The following is a 27453-nucleotide window of genomic DNA, read 5'->3' on the forward strand; positions in this document are numbered from 1 at the left end:
GGGACATAGATAAATCTGGAAACCATCATTTTCAGAAAACTAACACAGGAACAGAAAACCAAACACTACATGTTCTCACTCATAAGTGGGAGTTGAACAATGAAAACACATGGACACAAGGAGAGGAACATCATACACTAGGGCCTGTCAGGAGGTAGGGGGCTGGGCAGGAAGCACTAGGAGAAATAGCTAATATAGATTAGCTATTTATTTCCTTGCAGCAAACCACCATGGCACATGTCTATGTAACAAACCTGCACGTTCTGCACATGTATCCCAGAACTTAAAGTATAATAAAAAAAAAGAAAAGAAAGTAATAGGAATGACTTTCTTCATGAGGCTGCAAGGAAGTAAAGAAGGCAGCTTTACTGTTTTATTCCAGGATGAAAAGAAAGTACTTGAGCATCTTTATAAGATATGATGCACTCAGTTATAAACTTCCATCTTGAAAGTAAAAAAGTGAGGGAGGGATTAGGGTGAAGATTTAGGACATGAGAAATTTGATGAAAATTTAGAAGAGTGCTCACTACAGACTCAGCAAAAAAAAAAAAGAATAAAATCTGTTGAACACCTACTGTAGGCCAGTTGAAGAGGAACTCTAAAAATTGGTAAGACAAGTTCAGCATGTTCTCCAGAGGGAGGGCTGGGAAGATTTCAGTTTGGAGATGAGCCAGTAGGCAAAGCTGTAAAGTCAGACTTGGGAATGATATTAGGGTATTGGAGAAAAGTTAATTTAGATAATAGATTGTGTCTTACAATTAAAGGCATTAAGTTATTTCAAGTAAAAAGAAAAAATCCTGATAAATTAGTATGCTATTGACCCAACATAGATATCAAATTGGTAACTCATATATGCTTTAATAAGGCAATACAGATTCAAGACTAAGCAATTGAATGGAATCATTTAAAATGTTGTATTACCATCTTATTATTATTACTATTATTATTTTGGTTATGAATGGTTCTTTATTCAGTATCACTAAATCTCACACTCGGAAAGACAAAATCTATTATGAGGATTGCATGGACTGAAAATAGATTTCCAATTTCATACAGCTTTTGTTCTTCTCAGTCTGACCAAACAAAGGCTGAAATATGGATGAAATAGCGTCTATCCTTGCTGAACAGTCCAGAAAACACCATTAAAATATCAAAAAATGAGCTATATCATGTAATTGATATCTATAAATCACAATCTTATTATAGATGACAATTTATAAGAAAATGGTAACATTATTATCAGAATTATTAACTCAACTAAATGGATTTCATGGCTCTTGGCAAATATTAAATCAGAAAGAATTTCAAATATATAAAATCATTTTTAAAATATACTTTATCTCATATACTTATTTTCTAGAACAAGAGTGGGACACAAACAAAGGTCAGAAAAATGTCACATTGAATGTTTTCCTGAAACATTTATTGGCAAACAAACTTAATATTTTAAAATTTAATTCAAAATTGATCATTAATTGTTATAGAAGCTATTAAATTTAAAAATCTATTTTTCCTTATATAATAGTGTTTGCTTTTTAGATGATTGTTTGCATTTAGACAGGGTTTATTAACATTTTTTTCCTTTAAAAAATGTCTCAGGCTCTAAGGGCTATTATCCAGCTATATTCTGAAAGATAATCTTGGTTGATTTCTAAGTATAGAGATATATTTAATTGGATATAGATTACTTGTAGAATAAATGCTTTGAAACAGGATTTTGAATTTTACAAAAAGATTTAATTAAAGTTTAACCAGTAAATTATTTTAGGAAATTTTCAGGGTCTGAGCCTCTGTACTAGCCAGGATGCCATTATGGTAATACACCAAAGAGCAAAGGGAATTTATATGTAAGCTCCATGTAGTTTATTTTAACTGCTTGTTCCTAGAAAACATTTATGATTGAATTCCAAAGTCAACTATAAATATTTTTACTTGTTTTATATCATACATACACAGACAGACAGAAAGACACACACACACACATTTCAGGTGCAAAACACTTCATTGTTTTTTACACATTCCATTACTATACACAATGAAGTGCATAGGTACATTTTAAAGTAAAATGTGAATATTATTTTGCAGGTACCCACAGTAATTTTAAGTCTTTTTTTTGCCCATTGACTGTAAGTGCCTCCTCATCAAGACACTGTAATTTAAAGAAGCTTTTTAAGAATACTGAACTAAGACTAGAATATAAATTAAGGGCATTTTGTGAGATTTTGAAAAATGTCCTGGAATTTGCCTCATAGGAAAGAACATGAAACAATAAAGAATACAGATCAGGGAATTACTTTGGAAAAAAAAATAAATTTTTATTATTTCCCAAGGTCAATTATCTGCTTTTAAGATAATGTGCTTTCAGGCAAATACTTAATATTCTTAATACATTCAAATATTTAATATTTAAATATTCCTAACATATAAGTTTCCTCCACATTTAAGTTTTAAAAGTCAAGCATAATGAAGGATCACAGCACAGAATAATTTCCATTTTGGGGAGTTCTCACCTTGTTGCATGCGTTGTGACTGAGGAGGGTGTGAGAATCCTCCTGTTCATCACTCAGGGAGAAGGACAGATGACTGAAAGGTCCTGGGGCAAGACAGTCACCATGTGAGAGGGTCTGTGGATGCAGCAGGGACTTAGCAGGAGGATAGAGTTTAGTCTGATATAAAGGATGGAGCGAGACAGGCTTGGGAGGGACTGTCATACCCTGGGGGGAAGAAGAAAGGCATAAGAGGATGTTAGTGTAAAAAAGTCAAGCACCCGTGGAATTAGGTCTATGATAGACATAGGTTAGAATCTCTTACCAGTAAGAAGAAAACCTCTTCTCACTAGGAGGTGTCCTTCATGAGAAACCTGCTTTCAATGTGTATTGTGTATCTCTTTCAAAAATTCCTTTCAGTCCCCTACTCCAGCCTCTTCTGTGGAACAAAACAAGTGCCTGCAGAATGTCTCCTGAAGGTCACCAGGTTTATTTTTGAAACTATTAAGAGGAGATATATGTAGGGAAGAAGAGAATACATCCAAAGGAAGTAGGCTGGGGTTAGAAACGTCTTCATGGAAGAGGTAGGTAGTTACGGAAATTAATTTAAAGATGCTTGTGATCTGGTCTGAAAGAAATCAGGAAGTCAAGAGGAGGGTACTGTGGAGAGTATTGACATATGAGTGGAGAGGCAGAAGTACAAGGTTTAGTTCATGACATAGTAAGTTTCAGAGTTGAGTTTGTCATGGATAAGGAATCAGGGAGAGGCGAGCCTGGAAAGAAGGAATGAGGTCTTCAGTTCTAGGCAATATGTTGTTTTAGAGAAAAACTGGTGGTGTAACAAACAGAAGAGTTCAATTGCAAAGAGGAGAGGTTATGAGGCCTTAACTAGAGTGGGTTTTTAACATGGAAAAAGGATGAATGACTTTGAGGAAGGAGGAGCCACAGCATGAGGCCATGAATTATGTGAACTGGAGCAAGGAAATCAAAAAAGTAAGAAGTCTTGAGGCTACAAAGAAAAGTTGCAAAAAAGGCCTACATACAGGTATACGTCTTCCACAAATCAAGAAAATACAAATATATATTTTATTTTAAACACATAGCACATGCATACATTTATTATTTTAAAAAGACAGCATCTAGCAAAGACATGGAATCAATCCAAATGCCTATCAATGATAGACTAGATAAAGAAAATGTGGTACATATACACCATGGAATACTATGTGGCCATATAAAGGAAAAAGATCATGTTCTTTGCAGAGACATGAATGGAGCTGCAAGCCATTATCCTCAGCAAACTAATGCAGGAACAGAAAAACTAAACATCACATGTTCTCCCTTATAAGTGGGAGATGAAAAATAAGAACACATGGCATATGGTCAGGGAACAACACCCACTAGGGCTTGTCGGGGGTTGTGGGAGGAGGGAGAGCATCAGGAAGAATAGCTAATGGATGCTGGACTTAATACCTAGGTGACAGGTTGATCGGTGCAGTAAGCTACCATGAGGCACGTGTTTACCTATGTAACAAACCTAGACATCCTGCACATGCACCCTGGAACTTAAAAGTTGAAGAAAAAAATTTAAATTTAAAAAATTAAAAAGATAACATTCTCTTTACAGTATTCTGTTTCTTATTTGTTTAATTTTTTTATTTGACAATTTTGGAATTTTTCTGTATCGGTACATGAAAGCTATTTATTTTCTACCAAGACAGGTTACTGAGTTATCTTACTGATTGTAATTGTTGTTCAGTTGATTCTCTTAGACTTTCCGAAAAAATCAAATCACCTAACACAGTGATAAACTTATCTCCTCTTTGCCAGTTATTATAGTTTTTATTTTTTCCTTTTGCCTAATTTAATTGGTTAATACCTCTAACATTGTTAAATGAAAGCCATGTCAGTGGGTAGCTTGAATGGAACACACGCAGTACTTGTCCATTTAAGATGATTCTGACTTATAATTTACTTCATTGTTTTACCAGGTAATTATATGAATTATTAATCAGTGTGAAAGTGATTAACATGACAACTGAGTAGCAAACACAAGACTAGCTATGTGAGAAAAGGACAGTGCTGTAATTGATAGTTGAAGGTGCTTAGGACAAGGTGGTCTGAACAGTATCTAGTTTATATTCAACCTTCAGTTTTTTTCTTGGAGGATATAAAAATCAATTCTCAGGTTGTCGGGGGCAAGCACATGGTGATCCATGGGCAGCAACGGGTTCACCAAATGCGGTTATCTGGAGGAATTAAGTTCTATCCAATCAAGAGAAAAATGTCTGCAGAGAGTGTGCTACTCTGTGTTTTGTTCTTCTAAGTTCACTTTTGCCAATCTCCAGCTCTTAGGAGCAGGTCAAACTTGAATGCTTCTGTAGGATCAGGTGTTGTCCTCACTTTATCCAGGCAGCTGGGCAGGGAGGGAGAGCAGAATCTTATCAGTACTTGGACTGGCAGAAGAGAGCTAAGAACTTTGGCCAAGCTCAACTTGAGTGTCATCAGTTGGTAACACAATACAAAGGAGAAAGGATTGTTGGTGGTGACAACCTTCATACATACGTTTCAATCTGTGCTAGTTGGCTTCTATGTTTGTAGAAATTATTATCCTGTGATTCTCTTTAGCACAATCCTGGGTACTTCTTAAATAGCTTTTACCTTGCCTTCCTTTTTTCAGCTACTATTTCTTTACCTTCCCTTCAGAGGTATCAAGGACCTCCAAATCCTAAGCCTTCTGAGAACTCTAAGATAGAAATGGAATCGGTACTTGGCTTTCTCCCTGGCCAGCCTAGGATTTAGCTTTCTTGGGTGACTATGTCAGTTTTTCCTCATCAGGATATTTTTCTGCCTTTAAAATGTTATTGCTGTGTCTCCTCTTCTTACTTCCCATACTTGTAGATTATATCTTTAAAATACATCTTTATAATAATTTCAAGGGAATATTGGGAAGGAACATATTTTGAGGTATTGTTCAATCCACCATCCCTTACTGAAAGTCCTTAAGAGTTTAGTTTTGTTTAATAAAGATGGCACTTAAAGCCTAAGAAGATAATTACAGTATTTTCCCCTTGAATTGAATCCCATTTAGTAAGGACACAGCATTCTTTAATGTTCCACTGAGTTCTATCTCCTATAAAATTGAGATATCTCCATTAATATTTATAACTGAGTTTGGGCTGAGGTTTCCTGTTCGTGCAACTTCTGTTGGGTTTTATAACAATGTTACCCTTGCTACATAAAATAATTGAGAAGATATCCTTGCATTACTATAGCCTATAACTATCTGCTGTCAGGGTTGCAGTCATGCACTGCATAATGAAACAATGAACTGCATACAATGGTGGTCCCATGAAATTATACCACATTTTTACTGAATCTTTTCCATGTTTAGATATGCTTAGATACAGAAATACCATTGTGTGACAGTTGCCTACAGTATTCAGTACAGTACTGTGCTGTACAGGTTTGTAGTCTAGGAGCAATAGGTTATACTATACTCTATAGCCTAGGTGTGTAGTAGGCTATACCATCTAGGTTTGTGTAAGGTACAATCTATGATTTTCACACAAAAAAGAAATGCCCTAACTAGTACAACCACTATGGAAAACAGTGTGAAGATTCCTTAAAGAGGTAAAAATAAAACTATCATTTGATCCAGCAATCCCATTACTGGGTATCTACTCCAAGAAAAAAAAGTAATTTTTCAAAAAAGATACTTGCATATGCATGTTTATATCAGCAAAATTCACAACTGCAAAATCGTGGAACCAACCCAATGTCCATCAATCAATGACTGGATAAAGAAACTGTGGTATATATACACTATATACGATGGAATACCACTCAGTCATAAAAAGGAATGAAGTAACAGCATTTGCAATGATCTGGATGACACTGGAGACTATTATTCCAAGTGAAGTAACTCAGGAATGGAAAATCAAACATCGTATGTTCTCACTGATATGTGGAAGTTAAGCTATGAGGATGCAAAGGCATAAGAATGATACAATGGACTGTGGGGACTTCAGGGGAAGAGTGCGAGGGGAGTGAGGGATAAAAGACAACAATATAGTGCAGTGTATACTGCTCAGGTGATGGGAGCACCAGGATCTCACAAATCACTGCTAAAGAGCTTACTCATGTAACCAAATACCACCTGTATCCCAATAACTTATGTAAACATAAAATCAAATAATAACAATAATAGGAGAATTCCCCTAAGGATGGATTTCTCAGAGTGTACTCCCATCATTAACCAATACATAACTGTGTTTGTTCCTTAAAAGATTGTTAGAATTTCCCCATGAATCTATTTGTGACCTTCCCTGTGAATTGATTTATGACCTGGAGCTTTTTGGGGGTAACTTTTCCTTTTTTTTTTTTCCAGTTTTTCTTCTGGTAATTGATTTACTGGAGTAACTTTTTCTGGGAAAATTGTATTTTTGTTACAAAGTATTAATTTCCTGTGGATTCCAAATTCACTTGCATAAGGGTGAGAGAAGCAGTGTCATATTTTGTGTCCTCTATATTGTTAGCTATTTTCATGTTTATTTCTCATTTTGTATTTTATCTTTTCTCCCTTTTTATTGATCTGTTTAGCTAATAGTTTGCTATTTTGTACTTTATTCAAGGAATACATTTTATTATATTTATGAGTTCTACAACTGTTTTTCTTTCTAGTTATTTATCTTTTTCTAATCCTATAAACTCCTTTTATTTTCTTATGCAAAGAATAAGGATTTTCTCCTTAAATAACGTTTCCTCTAAATAATTGTTTTATTTATGTTTTTAAATTTTCCAAATTGAATGCTTACTTGGTTGACCTTTATTACTATTCTTACATATTTATTAAGCATTTCTACATTATACATTTCCTTTCAAGAACTATTTTAACTATATCTTATAAGTTCTAATAGATAATAATTTGAAAAACAATGATTTCATTAGCTTTCTTTTCCAGATGAAAATTTTATTTTCTACTATTTCAAGTTAGATCTCCTTTTTATTATTTTTAAAGACTTAGTTTTAGTATAATTACAAAGTAATATAACCTTACTTTAGAAAGATCAGAAGACATATGCAAACCAAAAAGACAATATTAAAAATACTGTCAATCTAATGAATCCAAAGAGTTTTCAAACACCCTTTTTTGAGAGGATCACATTTTGTGATTTCAAAATATATTACAAAACCATAATAATCAAAACAGTATGGCAGTGTCATAGAAGCAGACTACAGATCAATGGAACAAAAATAAATCTACCCATAGTCTTCTCAATAAATGGTGCAATGAAAACTGTATATCCACATGTAGAAGAATGAAACTGGATCCTTATTTCATACAATATACAAAAATCAACTCAATATGGATTAAAGACATAAACTTAAGACCCAAAACTGTATAACTCCTAAAAGCAAGGAATAAGAAAGCTTCTTCTTGACATTGTTGTGGGCAATGTTTTTGTTTGTTTTGCTTTTGGCACAGACAACAAAAGCAAAAATTGGTAAGTGGGATTGCAACGAACTTAAAAAAAAATCTGTAGAGCCAAGGAAACATTCAACAGTGTGAAAAGGTAATCTAAAGAATATAGGAAGAAAATATCTGAAAACTGTATATGTAAGAGATTAACATTCAAACTATATATATTTTTAAAAAACCTGTACAACCCAATATGAGAAAGCTAAATAACTCAATTAAAAAATGGGCAAGAGACCTGAGTAGACATTTTTCAAAAGAATATATGGCCAATGAGCATATGAAAAGACCAACAGGTATATGAAAGGTTGCTCAACATCAGGAAAATGCAAATCACAATGAGATATTATATCACACCTGTCAGAATGACTATTATCAATTGGAAGGAGTGTTGACCAGAATGTAGGAAAAAGAGAACACTTGTACACTGTTGGTGGGAATGTTAATTGGTAAGTCAGCAAGGAAAACAGTATGAAGGTTCCCCCAAAATTTAAAATATGGTTACCATAAAATCCAGCAATCCCACTCCTGGGTATAAAGCCAAAGGAAGTTAAATCAGTATCTTGAAGAGATATCTGTACTTTCACGTACACTGCAGAACTATAGCCAAGAGATGGACATAACCTAGATGTGTACTGATAGGTAAGTGGATAAAGGAAATGTGGTATAATATATAAATACACACACAATGGAATATTCATCAGTCTTAAACAACAAGAAAATCCTGCCATTTGTGGCAATATAAATTAACCTGGACGACACTGTGCTAAGTGAAATAAACCAGACACAGAAAGACATATAGTGCATTACCTCACTTACATGTGAAATCCAAAACAGTCAAACTCATAGAAGGCAGAGAGTAGAATAGTGATTACCAGGGGCAAAGGGGTGGGGAAAAATGGGTCAGTGTTAGTCAGAGCGTACAAAGTATCAGTTACCAAAGATGAATAACTTCTGGAGATCCAATGTATAATAATATTAATATAACTAACAGTAGTGTATTGTATACTTGATTGCTAAGAGGGTGGATCCTAAATGTTCTTACCACAACATTAATAGTAATGATAATGGTAACTGCATGAGGTGATAAATATGCTAGCTTGATTGTGGTGATCATTTCACAATATTTATCTATCAAAACATCAAATTTTTTACCTAAAATATACACAATTTTTAATTGTCAATTATTCTTCAATAAAGCTGAAGAAAAAAGAAGGAAAACACACAAATGTTATTCTGAATTTCCTCTTTGATCAAAGTTTCATGAAAAAGCAAAATTCTCAATTTACAGATGTCAGAAACTTTGTTTTCTAACTTTGTTATGAATTTATAATTTTTTTGTGATCGGATAAACTTGTGTATATCATTTCTACCTTGGCAATTAGTAGGCTTTCTATTTTAGCCTAATGTATAGTCAGTTTTTGTGAGAGTTCCACAGATATTAAAAAGAATAGTATTTTGTTTTATTTTGCTTTGTTTGCAGGATGGAGTCTGAATATATGCAAATTAGATTTACTTGAGATGATCTACTTTTATCTATTTTTTTGTTTAATCTATGATAAACTGAAAAATGAGTTAACAAACTATTTTACCAATATTTTCACTTTTTTCAAATCTTATCTCCTGCTTTGCCTTATGAAAGTTGTTACCTTTTGATGTTTTGATATTCTAATGACTGCATTTTCCTTGTAAATGCCATCTTTTAACATTATAAGGAGCTCTTATGTGTCTTACTTAAGGAACTTTTGGCCCGAATTCAATCTGCCCATTTTGCAGATTATAATCTCTCTCTCTCTTTTTTTTAATTTTTGGTAGGTACTTGGAATACTCTGTCATTTTTTAACTGTCCACTACACTTTGTTTTAAAGGTATCAAGTTAAAGATTAATTTTGTTTGTTATTCAATCTGGAGCTTTTTTTCTTTTTGTATCATTTATTTCCATAGCAAATGAATTTCCTGTAAGAGATGTTTTTGCAACAGGTTCATACTGGGAAAGGACCACTACCTGGGATTATCTCTGTGACCAGGGTTTGGGATGTGAGTTGGTTGAGGCTTTACTTCTAAAATAATATCATCAGCTATATAGCACTTTCCATGGCAACTTGTCTGTGCCCAGGCTGTCACAAAGAGAGAGAGCATTAAACCAGGAAATCTCACTCGTATGTTTCAAAAATGAATATTCCTAATGCGTCTTGAAGTTTGTTACTTTTTAAAATAATTTGTCATGAAGTAACTTGAGAAACTCTGAATGATACCAAAGATTTTCATGGTCCTTCTCATGAAGAGAGTTTCATTATTGTAAAGAGTCCTCTACGTGTGTACGTGTGTGTGTGTGTGTGTGTGTATCTCCTTTGACATTACAGGTTATCTATAAATATTGATATAACTGCAACCTCATAGAACAATCACTTTTTAATGTAGTCCATTGCTATTATACCTTCACAATTTTCTCATAAAACAGTGCTTTTACTAAAGAAGTCACTTACTTTAGAGAACACATTTTTTATTATTTTTCCCTTAAGAGTCAAAAATGTCACTTTCTGTATATTTCATATTTAGAAAACAAATGTTACAAACTGAGAATATTTTATAATTTATACTTTGATCCAACTGCATAATAAAACTCCCATATTGGGAGTAATTGGCTCATTACTCACTTTTTCAAATCTTCAAAGGTGTTTTCTATGCATTTTCTAATGGCATTTAATTACAAAGGAATAAATTTCAGTTCATCATTCTATTGTTATTATTCCACAATAAATACTTCAGCAGGAAGAACACATGTATCCCCAGCTGAACTGTGTTTTTCATTTTTTCCCTATTAAAATTCTTGAAAAGAGAATTTCATCATTTACTTCAGTAAAACTTTACACATTTTTTTTGCCCCAGCTCCCATCTTTTTTTTTTTTTGCCCCAACTTTACACATTATAATATTGCGTACCTTATGTCTTTAAACAGTACTGAAAATTGCACAGCTTCATGACCTTGGTTGCCTGTTTTGTTAATGTGTTACCAAGTGTGATGTCATAATGCAATTATTAGTTAAAACTCAAGGCAAAAATATAAACTTAAGGCTAGGCGTATTCATAAAAGCAGATATAAAACTATATTTTAAATTATTTTAATCATTTAAAAAAATAACCTACTTCTTATCAAATGCAAGTAGATTTTCAGGGCTTAAAATGATACATATGGCTGATGACAAGCTTATGCTAGACATAGATATAGTGTCACCTCTGCTATTTCTTGTTGCTTATGCTTGTATCAGCAGTGGTATAGTCAACCTAGATTATTTTGGAGAAGGTTTTTTTTTTTTTAATGAAGTCATTTGCTTATGTTAAGATGGCTATTTTAGTTAAAAAATAGTTTAAAATGATAAATCGTATATCTAGCTAACTGGACACATATAGGGCGATACGATACAACACGCTTAAGGAATGGCCAGCTGCGGGCTCACTATCCATCATCCCAAGTTAGAAAGCCCTGACATCTTTCCAGGGAATCTCATTTAGAATATATATGAGTTGTAACTATCTAGCACTCAGACCTACAAAGGGGATCCATGTAAACCCATATGAATCAGCAAAGCTTAGAATTTTTATAATTTTATATTCCAAGTTGGCAAACTTTCTGTAAAGTTCCAGTTAGCAAATATTGCAGATTTGCAAACCACAAATCTGTCACAATTACTCAATCCTAACATAGTAACATGAAAGCAGCCTTAAACAATAGATACATACAGTCATGCACTGTATAACGATGTTTTGGTCAGCAGACAATATACACATTGGTGGTCTCATAAGATTAACATGGATCTGAAAAATTCCTATTGCAGAGTGATGTCTTGTGACTCTGACCCTGCCTAGGCTAATGTGTGTATTTGTGTTTGATTAAAAAAAAATGTTTAAAGAAAAAAAAATCCAGAAAATTTTAAAATAGAGAAAAAGCTTATAGATTAAGGATAAAAAGAAAAAATATTTTTGTACAGCTACACAATGTGTTTGAATTTTAAATTGTGTTATTACAAGATTCAAAAACTTTAAAACATTAAAATTTATTAAGTAAAAAATGGCAGTAAGCTGAGGTTATTATTGAAAACAAAAATTGACCAGGCATGGGGGCTCACATCTGTCATCCCAGCACTTTGGGAGGCTGAGGTGGGCAGATCACCTGAGATCAGGAGTTCAACATCTGCCTTGCCAACATGGTGAAACAACATTTCTATTAAAATACAAAAAATTATGTATGACGGTGTACACCTGTAGTCCCAGCTCAGGAGGCTGACGCAGGAGAACTGCTGGAACCCAGGATGCAGTGAGCCAAGATCACACCACTGCCCTCCCGCCTGGTGACAGAGCAAGATTCCATTTCAAAAAAAAATTAATAAATTTAGTGCAATCTAAGTGTTTATAAAGCCTACAGTAAGGTACAAGTAATGTCTTAGGCCTTCACATTTACTCACCATTCATTCACTGATCACCCAGAGCAACTTCCATTCATGGTAAGTGCACTATATAGGTGTTTCTTTATCTTTTATATTGTATGTTCACCATACCCTGTCTATGATCAGATATGTTTAGATATGCAAATAGTTACCATTGTGTTACAATTGCTTACAGTACTCAGTACAGTAATGTGCTGTACAGGTTTGTAGCCTGCAGCAATAGGCTATACCACGTAACCTAGGTGTAGTGGGCTATACCATCTAGATTTGTGTAAATACCCTCTAATGTTCACACAACGACAAAATCATCTAAATGGGCAAGGCTGTGTTCCAATGATACTTTATTTAAAAAAACATTGGTGAGCCAGGTTTGGCCCACAGGCCATAGTTTGTGACCCCTGTTTGAGATTTGTTTCAAAACACACTAATAAAATCTCTGTCATGTCTAACCTGTGACCTATTTCAACCCCAGTGAATTATCTGGAGATTGGTACCTAATATTTTAGAGATCACTATTCTAAATGATTCTTGAAGATGAACATCACTCTATCCTTCATTAGTATGCAATATATGAATCTTTTAATGTTCCAGTTTTGGGGGGATGCACAGGGATCATAAAATTGCCTTGGACATGTTTCTGTCAATGAGATAGGTAACAGTCATTTCTGATAAAATGCTTTAAACCACTTTTCAGTCACTTGAGAATTGTCCTCTTCAATGTAAATATACATAGAACTAATTTTCAAAAAAAAGGCATTACTGAGGAGTTGGATTTTTTAAAAGAATTCTTTTTTGTTGTTATTATCATATCTTGCAAAACTTCAAGAAGACAGGAACTTATGAAGCAAGTAATATCTTTGTTCATTAGAGAAAAATTAGCAGACAAATATGCAGCAAATAAATTAATTTAGCTCTGCTTAATTGACAGAGACATCAGAAAATCAATGTTATAGCAATATCTGATGGATTTGGTGTTCTAGAAAAAGCCTACTTTCTACTCAACCATCAGATCATACTGTTTAACTTCAAATGCTGTTCCCATTCCAACATCAAAGAACATTTTAAGGCATTTTGAGCTCTTCTCATTAAAGCCTGAACATATGAGATACTTTTGTTCTATCCCGGCATTTTTAAATCACTTCCTTGCCTGTGGGTTGGAAGTGAAAGGTGAAAATCCACTTTCTCTTCACTCATGCTGCCCCCTCTTCACACTGCAGTTTTCTGTCTGAATATAAGATACCTTTGTGAACTCAGAGTACCACAGGTAAAATTACTGGAGCCTTTAAGTCAGTCCTATCTCCCATCTTCCCACCTTTTTGGTAAAGCAACATTTGTTTTTAACTGTAGCACTTAATTTCAGCTTTCCTTTGCTGTCTAGAACTTATAACAATTTAAAATCATTGTGGCATTTTTGCTACAATTTTAATTTAAATCAACACCTTGTTAATAAAATCGTGAACAGTAGTAATATTTTCTTAAAGAGCGACCCCCTTTATCTAAAGACATGTCAGCACTTTATAGACACCATCACAGAAACCCCATATTACTAAGAAATAAGAGATTTTGATTAACTGCATTTCACTAAGATCAAGCCAATATAAATTGGTTTTGAATGCATGGCATATCTTCTTGCTTAGAAACCCAAATTTTGAAGAATCCATATGCATTTTTAGAACAGATATATTTAAACCAACACATCTATTCTGAATACCGATTTGAATCAAGAAAATTTGAACTTGTGAAGTATGAAAAAAATTAGCATATGCTTAGCTATTTCAAATCCTCTATATAAAAAGTTTTAATAATCACAACATAATTTTTAAGATAGAATTTGGATAACTTAGTGCTTAAAGTATATGGTTGTCTAACAGCAAGTTACACAGAGCAGATGGCATGGATCAGCATGGAGGTATCTGCTGGAGGTACACTCGAGGGAAAATAAAGTAAAATATTCCATAATCAATCACAGTGAGCAGTGGAAGACTACAATGCTGAGTTTTATGTTTTTCTATACATACAGTTTGATTCTGGTCTTTCATTTCCCATCTGGAGGTGTTTAGGAGAAAGGAGAAATTAAAATTGAAGAAGTCAAAAAATAACATAGAAAAGAGACTTCTACAATTTCTCATAATGGAAGAGACAAAGAAGACAATGTATTCAGTTGACCCTTTAACAGGAAGTCAACCCCTCTCTTCCAAAATTGCAGTGATTCTAAAGGAAATGATAACAGGAAACATTTAAGCGTTCAGAGCCCTTTGACAGTGAGTATTTTATGTAACCATTGCAGTATCATTCTTAACAACTAGATATGGAAACAATCTAAGTGTCTGTTGATGGATAAATGGGTAAATGAAATGTGTTAAACAACGAAATACTATTCAGCCTTAAAAAGAAAGAAATCCTACCATTTTTAATAACATGGATGAACTCCAAAATATATTATGCCAGTGAAATAAACCAGTCACAAAAGGACAAATATTGCATGGTCTCACTTTAGAGGAATCTAAAATAGTCAGAATTATAGAAGCAGAGTAGAATGGCGGTGACCAGGGGTTAGAATGTGGGAAAAACGAAAAATGGTGTTTACGAGGTATAAATATTCAGTCATCAGAGGAATAAGTTCTGGAGAGCTAATGTACAGCATGGTGACTATAGTCAATAATATTTTATTTTTTACTTGAAATTTGCTGAGAATAGATCTTATGTGTCCTCATCCCTTATACATGCACAGAGTAAATAGTATGGTAATAGTTTAATGCTGATTAATTTGATTATAGTAATCATTACATAATATACACATACATCAAATCATCACGTTTTATACCTTAAATATGTACAATTTTTGTTTGTCAATTATAGTGCCTTAAAGATGAAAACAATTGGAAAAAATTTGAAGAAATTATACTTTTAAAAAATCACAAATACATATTAGTATGGGTTCCATTAGAAATGGTGATTAGTAGCCCCATTTTTGCAGGATAAAATTGAAGTTCAGTAAGGACTGATTTTTTTTGAAAATCACAAGAGCCCATATTCTTGCCACTGTATTCTCTCATCATCGTTTCCTCTTCTTCAGGAAGTAGGAAAGTAAAAAGCTACAGTAACTAACCACCAAAATAGGATTCCTCAATGATCAGTGGACCCAAGGACCAGACATATCACCTCTGTTGCAGTAGGAGGCCACAAAATGTGCAGCCCGAGTGTAAAGTAGACAGCTTTTAGAGAGGAAGTACACAGGGTCCAGAAAAGTTTACAAATAGGAGGAAAAAGACAGAGACCAAGGTCCAGAATATTGGGAACTCACTAGAATCTAAGCTCCGTGAGGCAGGGATATCGTCTGCTTTATTTCCTGGGGAATCACCCAGGCCTATTGCAGAGCCTGGCGCAAATGTTAAGTGCCTGGATATTAAGTGTAGAGGAAAGGGGGATAAGTAGACAGAGAAGCAGCAACACCATTCAGCATAAAACCACAACACTCACTATTCAGCATTGCAGAGACCACATGCTCGTCAATGTTTTCGAGTTGTGTCTTTCTCATAGTCCTATGTTCCTGCTGCCAACTCAGGCAGCTAACAATTCATTCTATCCTCGTTTCTGGCTTAAAATGTTTAGGCAGAATTTCAAAAAGAAAGGAAAAAGTCATGTTCTTTTTTTGTTTTTTGTGTCTTAACCACTTTTTAAATTATTATGCTTTCAGTTCTGGGGTACATGTGCAGAATGTGCAGCTCTGTTACACTGGTATACATGTGCCATGGTGTTTGCTGCATCCACCACCCTGTCATCTACATTAGGTATTTCTCCTGATGCTATCCCTCCTATCCACTCACCCCCCTGCTATCCCTCTACTATCCCTCCAACCCCGACAGGCCCAGGTGTGTGATGTTCCCCTCCCTGTGTCCATGTGTTCTCAGTGATAGACTGGATAAAGAAAATGTGGCACATATGCACCATGGAAAAGTCATGTTTTTAGAGTTTTGGTTTCAAAATAGATTTTGGAAACTCATGGCAGAGTTAATACTTTGAGAGAATAAAATTGGGGTTTCAAAAGCATAGGACCTAGGACATCAAACCTCTAAGACAGACATAATTAATCAGAGTAAGAATGTGTGAACTGTGCTTAGACTGGGGGTAGAAGGATGGAGGGAACAGAGGAAAGCAAGATCAGAAGCCTCAATAGGACTAGGCAAGGTCCCTATGCGCCGTGGTCAGCACTGAGCTGACTCCCAGGGTGGAAGTGGTGGTGATGAAGATAATTCCTGATCAATCTGGGGAATCAAAGATTAGAGAGAACTTTTCCACTGATTGCCTAGTAAATCTAGAAGAAATGAACCACTTCACTAGTTCCCCTATGGCTAGTCTGGTGTGGAAGGCATAGATTAGAAATGGCTGCTGGGTGTGTCTTGGCAGAAAGCCTTTCACAAAAAGAGGGAAGAGACTCTGACAGATGTCATTCTGAGACATCTCAAAGGAGATTTTGAAAACTAGTTAAATTTTTTTTTTTTCCTGAGACGGAGTCTCTTTCTGTTGCCAGGCTGGAATACAGTGGTGCCAACTCGGCTCACTTCAACCTCCAACTCCCTGGTTCAAGCATATCCTGAGTAGCTGAGATTACAGACACCACCATGCCCAGCTAATTTTTGTATTTTTAGTAGAGACGGGGTTTCACCATGTTGGCCAGGATGGTCTCGATCTCCTGACCTCGTGATCCACCTGCCTTGGCCTCCCAAGTGCTGGGATTACAGGTGTGAACCACTATGTGGATTGTAAAACTGTTAGAGTTGTTCTGAGCATAAGAGCTATTGAATTTCAGAAAATGGTAGGAAATTATACTAAGTGAATAAGTATGATAAGTTGCTTAAAAATGTGTGACTTGACTGATGCCTGCAGATCTGTGACTTACCGTAAAAAGACAAGATCATCTTTATGAAAGCACATAAAAAATAAATGGCTATGCTCTTCTTGATTCCTACAGCAGTCAGGCAGTCAAACTACCCTATCCTTGTTAGGAAAACAGAAGAGACCATGGTTTTATTGTTTCGGTATAACATTTTCAAGTGGAGATATACTACATACAAACATCAGCTAATTACAACCTTATTAATTCTAAAAGCATGTAGATGTCTTTGAATTAAAAAAAAAACAACTTTCACAATTCTGAACAGATTATGTACATACAAGATATGCATTTTTTTTTTTTTTTTTTTTTTTTTTTTGAGACGAAGGCTCATTCCATTGCCCAGGCTGAAGTACAGTGGCACAATCTTGGCTCACTGCAACCTCCACCTCTGGGGTTCAAGCAATACCTGCCTCAGCCTCCTGAGTAGCTGGGATTACAGGCACATACCACCGTCCCAGCTAATTTTTGTATTTTTAGCAGAGATGGGGTTTCATCATGTTGGCCAGGCTGGTTTGGAACTTTAGACCTCAGGTGATCTGCCCACCTCAGCTTCCCAAAGTGCTGGGATTACACACAAGCCACCAAGTCCAGCCTAAGATATGCTTTTATTATAGCATTAAAACTTCTTAGTGCTACAAAATCTGTATATTTAGACACATTAAATGAAGCATTTATATTGTTTATGCTTAAGGAGTATTATATTTTTAAGTGATCTTACAGTTTTTAATATATTGACGTTTTGTGCTTTCTAATCTATTATTGTCTTAACAAGGGATTTAAGTGAAAAGGTTGATGTTCTACAACTAAATTATTTTCTTATACATAGCCTGTGTAAGTCCCACATCACTTCCCAGAGAGAGATTCAAAAGGCAAAAATTATCCCCAAAGTTTATTGCAGGGATTAACCCAGGGTCTTCTGTAATTATGAAACAAATGAATGAAATATGGTGTCTTCTGCACTTCAAGAATTGCTGAGACAGTAAATTCAGAAACAGGGAAGTGCAAAGGCATATTCACTTTCATTATAAAAAGTATCTTCATTTAAATTTTAGGTTGCCTACTTAGCCTTCTTATTCAGAATATTTGCGGCAAAAATAGTTGACAAATTCACCAGTGTGAAAAAGAAAAAAAAGTGACTTAAGTAGCAAATGCCAAGACCCTTTAAAAAACTACTAAATATGTATGTGTGTGCATTTAATTACCTTGTGCATACACACATATATTTAATTTTGAAAATAAATTATCCATCCTTTTAGGGTTTTTAATTTAAGGCAAAGTAAAACAAAATTATAGTTACTCAAAGGGAAATAGCAGCAATAAATCATATTGATGATTTCTCAATACAAATAGGAAGTGAACAGAAAGTGACTTTTAAAGAAAGGGGGGAAAAAAGATTCTCTACCCCAAATTGCTTTATCCAAGTTGTGAACGCAGAGGGAAGTGCATGCGTGTGCACACACACAGGCACACACACAGGCACACACACATGTACATCATAGTAAACCCTATACGGGTGGGTATCTGACATGATGTTAACTTAAACAATAGATTAACGCTTTCCATCTCTCCAAACATGTGACCTAAATAATACTTGTTTTTCCCCCTCTTTTTTGAATCATCTAATCATCAAATATCAGGAGGGCTCCAACAGTATTTAAAGACATAAACATAGAATTTCAGGATACAATGAGACCTTTAATAGAGCACTGTAGTCCACTCATTGTGCAGGTGAAGACAACAAGGTCCAATATCAGGAATGACTTAATCCAACAATATGGATTTAAAGAGTTATCATACAGATTGCCTGACTCTTTCAAATTTCTCTTTTAATTGATTGTTTTAGATAATAATTGGGGAACTATAATAAGAAAGAAGAAATGTCTAGTAAGGTGAAAAGCCATAACTTTGCTGATATATCTGGAATCAATGAAAATGTATGTTCCTTATCAAACAGGGCTACCATGAGTAGAAGCTACATGGGACAATATTTGGAATGTCAGGAATTCCAAAGACAGAGTTTTACCTTCTTCTTGTAAGTCAAATAGGAAAAATGTCTTAGTTAAAACACAAAAAGAAGGCACCTGATTGATGTTGGTTGAACTGAATTGCCCTTGGCAGGAATAAAGTAATGAGCTTCATTAGTAAGAGTATTGGAGCAGAGAGAGCCAAGAGATGTTCCAGTCTAGGATTTCTCAGTGCCAGCATTATTACCATTTGAGGCTGGATAATTCTTTCTTGTGGGGGAATGTACTGTGCATTGTAGGATTTTTGCCAGTATCCTTGGCCTCCACCTACTAGATGCTAGTAGCACCCCACTTTCTCAGTTGTAAAATAATCTCTGGTTGAGAATCACAGATCTAGTCCCATCCCCTCATTTCACTGACAAGATTCAGGTTTCACAAATGCACAGAGTAGAGGTGATTAACCACAATGTCACAGCCAGAATACACACTTCAAAACTGTTTCTGCAAAGCCAAGCTGTCCTAGCTTTCCTTTGGTTCTATTATACATAAAAATGAATCAGGTCATCAGATCCTGCCTGAATATGGTTTTTGACATGGGAAGGTTAAACTAGCTTGACTCTACAATGCCCTGCCATGAGCCTGTCTTCAACTGCACACAATTCATAGAGACCTAAGCTTAAGAGAGAAAAAAACAACTCTATTTTTCTGAACTTAACCCAATGTAATAAACATCATATATATTTGCTTTACTTTTGCAGATAAAATACGCTAAACCTCCCCACTTTATTTTTATTTTTTGAGATGGACTCTCATTCTGTTGCTCAGGTTGGCATGCAATGGCGTGATCTCGGTTCACTGCAACCTCCTCCTGCAGGGTTCAAGCAATTCTCCTGCCTCAGCCTCCCCAGTAGCTGGGATTACAGGCGCCTGTCACCATGCCTGGCTAATTTTTTGTATTTTTAGTAGAGATGGGGTTTCACCATGTTGGCCAGGCCGGTCCCAAACTCCTGACCTCAGGTCATCCACCCACCTTGGCCTCCCAAAGTGCTGTGATTACAGGAGTGAGCCACTGCACCCGGCCCTCCCAACTTTATTAGATAAAAATAATTAGACAAGTCAGTTCCTGGTAAGCTATTTATTTACTTACCAAAGGAAGGTTTTTATTTTTAAGAGAAAGTAAGGTAAAAAATTTTTTAAAGATCTTGAGGTTCATAAGGAAAATTGACATTTGGATGCCTGAGCTGCAATAGATTAAATTTCACTTAGGGTGACCTCATTTGAAAATTAGAACATTATTTTTTAAAACTCTAAAAACCTACCAGTAATTTCATCCCTAAAGAATCACCAACTTTGAACTTAAAAAAAATTAGTATAGATCTCCCTTTCCATTAAGTCTTTGAAATAGACAAAAATACATTTCCTTTTTTTTAAATCTTTGAGTTTTTTTCTATACATTTATTCAAATGATTTGCATCACTCGCTTGATTCTGTTCTCCACAGGCTAAACTTCGCAAGCTGTCTTTTGTCTTATTTTAGTGGAATTCAGAACACAGTTTGATTACCAGCTTTAGTTTTTTTGCTTCTCCTATGCCTTCTTTTGGTTGCTCTTCTCATTAAGATTTATTGTTTTTCCTGTCTAAATTGCTTATTTCAGGATATTTTATTTTGGGTCATAGGAAGAGAAGGTTCCCAACTGTCTCCATACAACTCACCTTCAAATGTACATATCCTGCCATATTTTAGGTTTGTCCTCATTCAAAATCTGCTTATAATACACATTTAAAATATATGCCAACATCTCTAAAGTTGAGAGATTGTAAAATGTGTTTAAACACATTAAACTTAGCATTCATATTCAAAGAATACCCCCAATTTTTATTATATTCTCCTCTATGCATTCTACCTTGAACTCATGTCTCGTGAGCAAAAACAAATGTACAGTACAGAAAAGAAAATCACAAGCCAATACCTTTGCATTTCCTAAGCATACTTATTAATAGTTATCATACAAAATATGTTAAGGCAGTTATAGAATTGAAACTGTGTAGGGAGGGAGGGAGGGGATTTCTGTAGACAGTGTCCTTGGAGAGTGGCACTAGTTTGATCAAAAATAGCTTAAGTATTATAAGACAATTTGGTACATACTGGCAAATAAAAACGTATTTAAGATTCTCACCCACATGCCAAAGGTATGTGATTGTTACCATCTATGGTTCTATACACAGGCTAACCTTGACTCAAAATTTGAGAAGGTTTGAGACAGAGGCGCCTATGAAATAATACATATTAATGCATCTTTTTTTCTTACAAAGAAACAATATTTTTAAGAGATGGAGGTCTTGTTTTGTTGCTCAGGCTAGAAGGAAATGGCACAATTATAGCTCACTGGCACCTCAAATTCTTGGGCTTAAGCCATCCTGCTGCCTCAGCCTCCTGAGTAGCTGAGACTACAAATGCATGCCACCACAACTGGCTGATTTTTAAATTTTTGCAGAGATGTGGTCTCCCTACGTTTCCAGGCTGGTCTCAGACTCCTGGGCTCAAACAATCCTTCCACCTCAGCCTCCCAAAGATCTGGGATTACAGGTATGAGCTACTGCACCCAGCCAACAAACACAAATTTGTAACTTTCTAATCTCAGAATACATTGATTTTGGATATTATTTCAAATTACTTTTACATAGATGTCCCCTCTCTCTTTTCAAATGCTGTTAATACTTTTCAGATAAAACCAATAAAGAATTTAAAAATTATATTTTAACAAAGACCTATTTTTAAACTGTAATGTGGTTTGTATGAGCGGTTCTAAATATGGCAGTGGCCAATCTCCCTTGAATAAATATACATAAAAACATCACGTGTTAACAAAACATAGAACATATTTGCATAAACTTTCAAAATGTCATTGTTTTCCAGAAGATTGGGGTATGATCAGACACTACATTTTCACCAACTGTTTGTTAAGCAAATAATGCTTCAGACCATTATGATAGAAGTGGCAAATAGGTCTTCTCTGGGTGTTTGCTATTTTAAAAGCAAATAAAAAATTTCTTTAAGATTTTTACCCCTACATAAGGCAGCTGAAGAGGGGCATGGAAAATAAATTCCCATTAACAACTGACATCTGCAATAGAATAATCTAAAGCATAGGTTACAAATTTCCAAACTTAATGTATACATAAAATCAAGAGAAAGAAAATGTCAAAAAATGGGGCGCAGAGGTGATGGAAGATGTATCTTCCATGTATGAAGAAATGAATGAAGAATGTATGAAGAAATGAACCTATCTAATTATATTTCAGAGGAAAAGGCAAATATTGTCTCAAAAAGACAATTTTTTAAAAGATATATCCTAAGAAACATTTATTGTGCTGATAATTTGTTTATTACATATAGAGCATAACCTGTTCATACTAAATTGTTTATTATCTCTTTCATATAAAGGAAGGAAGCAAGGCCAAATAAAGAACACCTCACAAGGATTTCCATACTTAAAAACAACATGGCAAAACTTGGAGAAGCCAAATCTCTGTTCATAAACCTTCCCAAAGAAATGTAACGCTATAAGAAATTGCAGTTTTCCTCTTGTTAAAACAATCTAGCAAGCCTCTTAGTCATTTCTATACCTAAAAAGGTTCATTTAAACATTTTACCGCAATATATTTCTTAATAAAATATTCAACCTCAACACTATTGCTATTTTGAGTGAGATAATTCTAAAAAAAAGAAAATAATAATAATAATAAAATAAATAAAATAAAATGTTAGCAATGATAAAAGATGATTTTATGACAGAAGATGGGCCACCTTGATTGAGAAACAAATGTTGAAAAAGAGTTACTTTGTGGCAAAGCCAGAGTTTTTCCAGAGAGAGGAAAAGGCAGTATGACAATACTGACAAGTTTCACCTATGACAAAGGTATTTGCCCTGTAATATTAACGTGCAGGTGACATAAAGAAGGGAAGTTGAAGGTCACAGTTGAAATATAACCTGATGAATCATTAGATAGAAACCTGAAAGTCACTGACATAATCATCACAGTTGAATGTCAAATATAGTCATTTTGGTAGGGAAGAGAGGCAAGTCAGATGTCTAAAAAAAGACTCAGAAGAAAAGCAGGAATTAAATACTCCAATAAGGAAAATTCCCTATAATTACCCTTTTATGTTCTCTGTGAGGTAGCATGGAGGAAATTCTCTAAATGATCATCTTCATACAAAATATGTTCTCTCTCCCATTTAAACAAAGGAGAAGAAAAATAAGAGGCATACACGCTGGGAAGTGTTGTTTCTCATAAACAAAAAACAAAGAATAATATTTCTGGGACAATCAGATGAAACAATATTCTCCCTTTAATTCTATCCAACATAATTTTTTATAGATTTCCTTAGAGCTTTAAGAAAGTAACAGTATATCTAATTCTATGAATTGCATTATTAATTTATAAAGAAAGAGACAGGATTTTTACATAGCACATTATGTAAATGAGGTGAATTATTGCCTTTTTATATTAAACTGAAAATCTTCAATGAAATCCTCTTTAATTACACATATTAAATGATCAGAAAACAATCAATGTATTTTGCAAACTCATAAATAGTCAGAATAAACTAAATACCATTCAGCTCTTTAGTATCTTCATTCTCATCAGTGAATTGCTTTTTTGAGCTTCTATGTCTTCTGGATGCCCACTAGTCCAATCAACTGTGCTAATTTTTTCCAACTCTACCTTTAATTATCAATAAAAATTATGCCTTGAAACACATATCATAGTTTTTAAATCCATACATTTATGACAAAGTGTGAGGACATTTTGTACTAACTCAAAAACACCATAAATTGAGACAATAATGAATTAACTGAATAATAAATGAAGATTAATCATTAATTAATAATGAATGAACATAATTTCAGAAAAGCATAATCTTCATTTTGAAGAGTTTTATTTTATTATTATTATTTTTTAAAAAACGCATCTAATATACAATGATGCTTTCTGGCCTATACCACTTTGATGTAAAAGTTGCTGGCCAGTAAGTTTCATTTACTTGATTATGCATTTGGTTTCAAACTTGGCTGTTAGTACTCAGTGGCTGTTTCCAGGCAAATTTTCAGCTAATAATCAGGTCAAAAGGCTGCCCAGCTGCACCTTTTTGAACTACAGTAAATACATCTCTGTCTAGTCTTATTATCATCTTTAGTGTCTGACATTTTGTAACAGAGTTTTGAAATCATATTTTATGGCAGGGAAGCTGCTAGGAAAAATTTATTGACTTAACAATCCCATCCAACATCTCCTGTCATGTGGAACTGTCCCCAGTACAAGGCAGATTAGTGAATGTGAGCTGCTTCCATTTGGCCCAACTGTCTGGCTAAAGAATTTTCCATTACATGGGTGGATGAGATCAACTGACTTCAGAACCATTCAATTTATTCTGTGGCAGCAGCGTAAGAGAAGACAATAGTGACTAGAACTGAATTTGGGTACACTTTCTTGTACTGAGGTTCTGATGAAGTAGCAATGGTGAGATTATAAATTTTATTAATTAATTTTTATTATTTTATTTTTTAGACTGTCTCACTCTGTCGCCAGGCTGGAGTACAGTGGCCTGATCTACACTCACTGCAATCTCCACCTTCCTGGTTCAAGTGTTTCCCTTGCCTTAGCCTCTAGAGTAGCTGGAATTACAGGCACTCACCACCATGCCCAGCTAATATTTTGTATTTTAATAGAGACAGGGTTTCACCATTTTGGCCAGGATGGTCTCGATCTACTGACCTCATGATCCCCCCACCTTGGCTTCCCAAAGTGCTGGGATTACAGGCATGAGCCATCGCACCTGGCCTCAATTTATTTTTTAAGTAGAAGTAAGCATCTACCCTTGAAAGCTATTTTGGTATCTGCCTCCATCGTAGATTCTGGACACAATGAGATGATAGTTAAAGCTCAACATTAAAAGGCCAGTTCATAGTACATGCTATTTCCCAGATGTTCAGTGGCGCCAAGGTTCTATCGTAACTTTCCCTTTCATGTCAGGTCAATGAATAAGGCCAGGGGACCTTTAGAATTCACATTTAAGTGGTATGCTAGGCTTCTTTCCATTCTGACAGTGCATTGTCTGCTATTACTTCTCATGTTCCACATTCAAATGGGGATACAAACAAGGATAAATTGGTTGAAAAAAAACATAAATAAGATTAGGTCTGTGGTAACAAGATTTGCAAAACAGGTCAAATTTTCAGTCTAGTATTTGGAAATAAATAGATTTATGTTGTAACATGAAAAGAGCTTTAAACTTACTTTATAGTCAGAAAAGGCAATGAAAAGAGACAGCAATTATTTTTAATGACAAGAATTTCCTGCACTTGAAAATGGAATTTATCATTTTCAAAAGTAGACCATACATGTTGTAAATTACAGGTAGATTAACTCGATATTCTATAACATGTCTTGCTTGAAGTAAAATGCACAAATTTAAAATTATACTCACACAGAAGAATAAAGTTATTTCCAAGCAGTGGATCATATTGTTAACAATGTATGTTACATGGATAATATGTGAAATTTAACTGTTGGTGGTTTGATTTTCATATAAGCATTAAATTATTTTTATAAACATTTTATAATTATCCTATACTGTCTAAACCTTCATATTAAAAGCTGCTAAAATATTAGTGTCATGTAAGCAACAGATATTTCATAAATGCTTTTGTCAGTGATAGAAAAATGCTTTCCCCAAGGAGTTTCCATTTCTGTTATATGTGGAATTAGTGAAGGCAATCTTATATGTTAACAAGATTTCCCTATTTAATTTAATTTGAGGACTATATTTTTTTCTACAAAATAAAAATAATTGCCTCTAATTATCATTTTTGATCATATCGATACCTTCCAAAAAATTCATACTTGGCCGGGCATGGTGGCTCACGCCTGTAATCCCAGCACTTTGGGAGACCGAGGCAGGCAGATCGTGAGGTCAAGAGATGGAGACCATCCTGGACAACATGGTGAAACCCCGTCTCTACTAAAAATACAAAAATTAGCTGGGCATGGTGGTGCACGCCTGTAGTCCCAGCTACTCAGGAGGCTGAGGCAGGAGAATTGCTTGTACCCGGGAGGCAGAAGTTGCAGTGAGCCAAGATCGTGCCACTGCACTCCAGCCTGGTGCCTAGTGACAGAGCAAGACTGTCTCAAAAAAAAAAAAAAAAAAAAAAAAAAAATTCAGACTTACCAAAATCATAGCCTTCTCACAATGTATATATAAATCAATAGAAAATATTTTAATCTGAATTTTGTAAATAAAAACTAGAATTAATCACAAAAACTATTTGTAATGAACTTTTTCAAGGTTACAGAGGAATTTCAAACCCAATTAGAGTTAACCATAGATTTTAAGTAATGCAAATTTTAGAGTTTAAGGGATCCTTAAAATGTACATAAACTGAACACCTCATTTTATGCATTAAGAAACTGAAGGTTAGATAGATGAAACCACTTGCCCAGGGTCACAGAGCTAACATGCCAGATAAGAGATTCTTTACATTTTACAAATATAAATGTAATTTATATTTTCAATATTAGTTATCATTTTTAAACTAAAATTTTAAAAGAGCATATCACCTTATATTTTTATAAATCTATTTTTTTGTGGATTATAAAATATGATGATCTTACATGTCCTGACTGTATTCAGATAGTTTTTTCTTTATTAATTTCATAATATATCAATCTCCCAATAAAATATATAGCTTATACTATTTGCTACATTTTAATAAGACAAAGATTTAAAGTCTCTGCTATTCATTATGTAGTTTTATATTATATAAATGTGTATTTTCACATTTTTCACAAATATAAAGCATCATTGACAATTCTCCATTATACCTCCTTCAACATATAAAATATTTAAGGGGAATGTAGTATAGATTTTTCAAACATAAACAAAATGAACAACAAATCCTCATGATGACTTATGCCCCAGTTATGTTACTAGTACTTCGTACTGCCCAATCTGGGAGACAGCATCATCTCAATGTTAATGTCAACCTAAACAGGGCTTTTGTCAACTTTAATATACCAAATCTAAAATATTCTATCTCTTCAAAAGGAAGCAGGATTTTATTTTATTTTTTGAGACAGAGTCTTGCTCTGTTGTCCAGGCTGGAGTGCAGTGGCATGAA

At 34.5% G+C, this 27453-nt stretch overlaps 1 protein-coding gene across 12 annotated transcripts in view; it reads right to left on the reverse strand.

Moving 5' to 3' along the window:
• MLIP (muscular LMNA interacting protein) overlaps positions 1–27453 on the reverse strand; it is a 270604-nt gene that overhangs the window by 33372 nt on the left and 209779 nt on the right. For all 12 annotated transcript variants that reach the window (XM_012441573.3, XM_012441581.2, XM_012441586.2 and 9 more), the window contains one exon: positions 2511–2714. In XM_012441573.3, coding sequence (XP_012296996.2) covers positions 2511–2714 — 204 coding nt within the window. The remainder of the gene's footprint in view (positions 1–2510; positions 2715–27453) is intronic.

Source organism: Aotus nancymaae, unplaced genomic scaffold (assembly GCF_030222135.1).
Source record: "Aotus nancymaae isolate 86718 unplaced genomic scaffold, 86718_ANA_hifiasm-v0.15.2.pri h1tg000040l, whole genome shotgun sequence".
NCBI lineage: Eukaryota > Metazoa > Chordata > Mammalia > Primates > Aotidae > Aotus > Aotus nancymaae.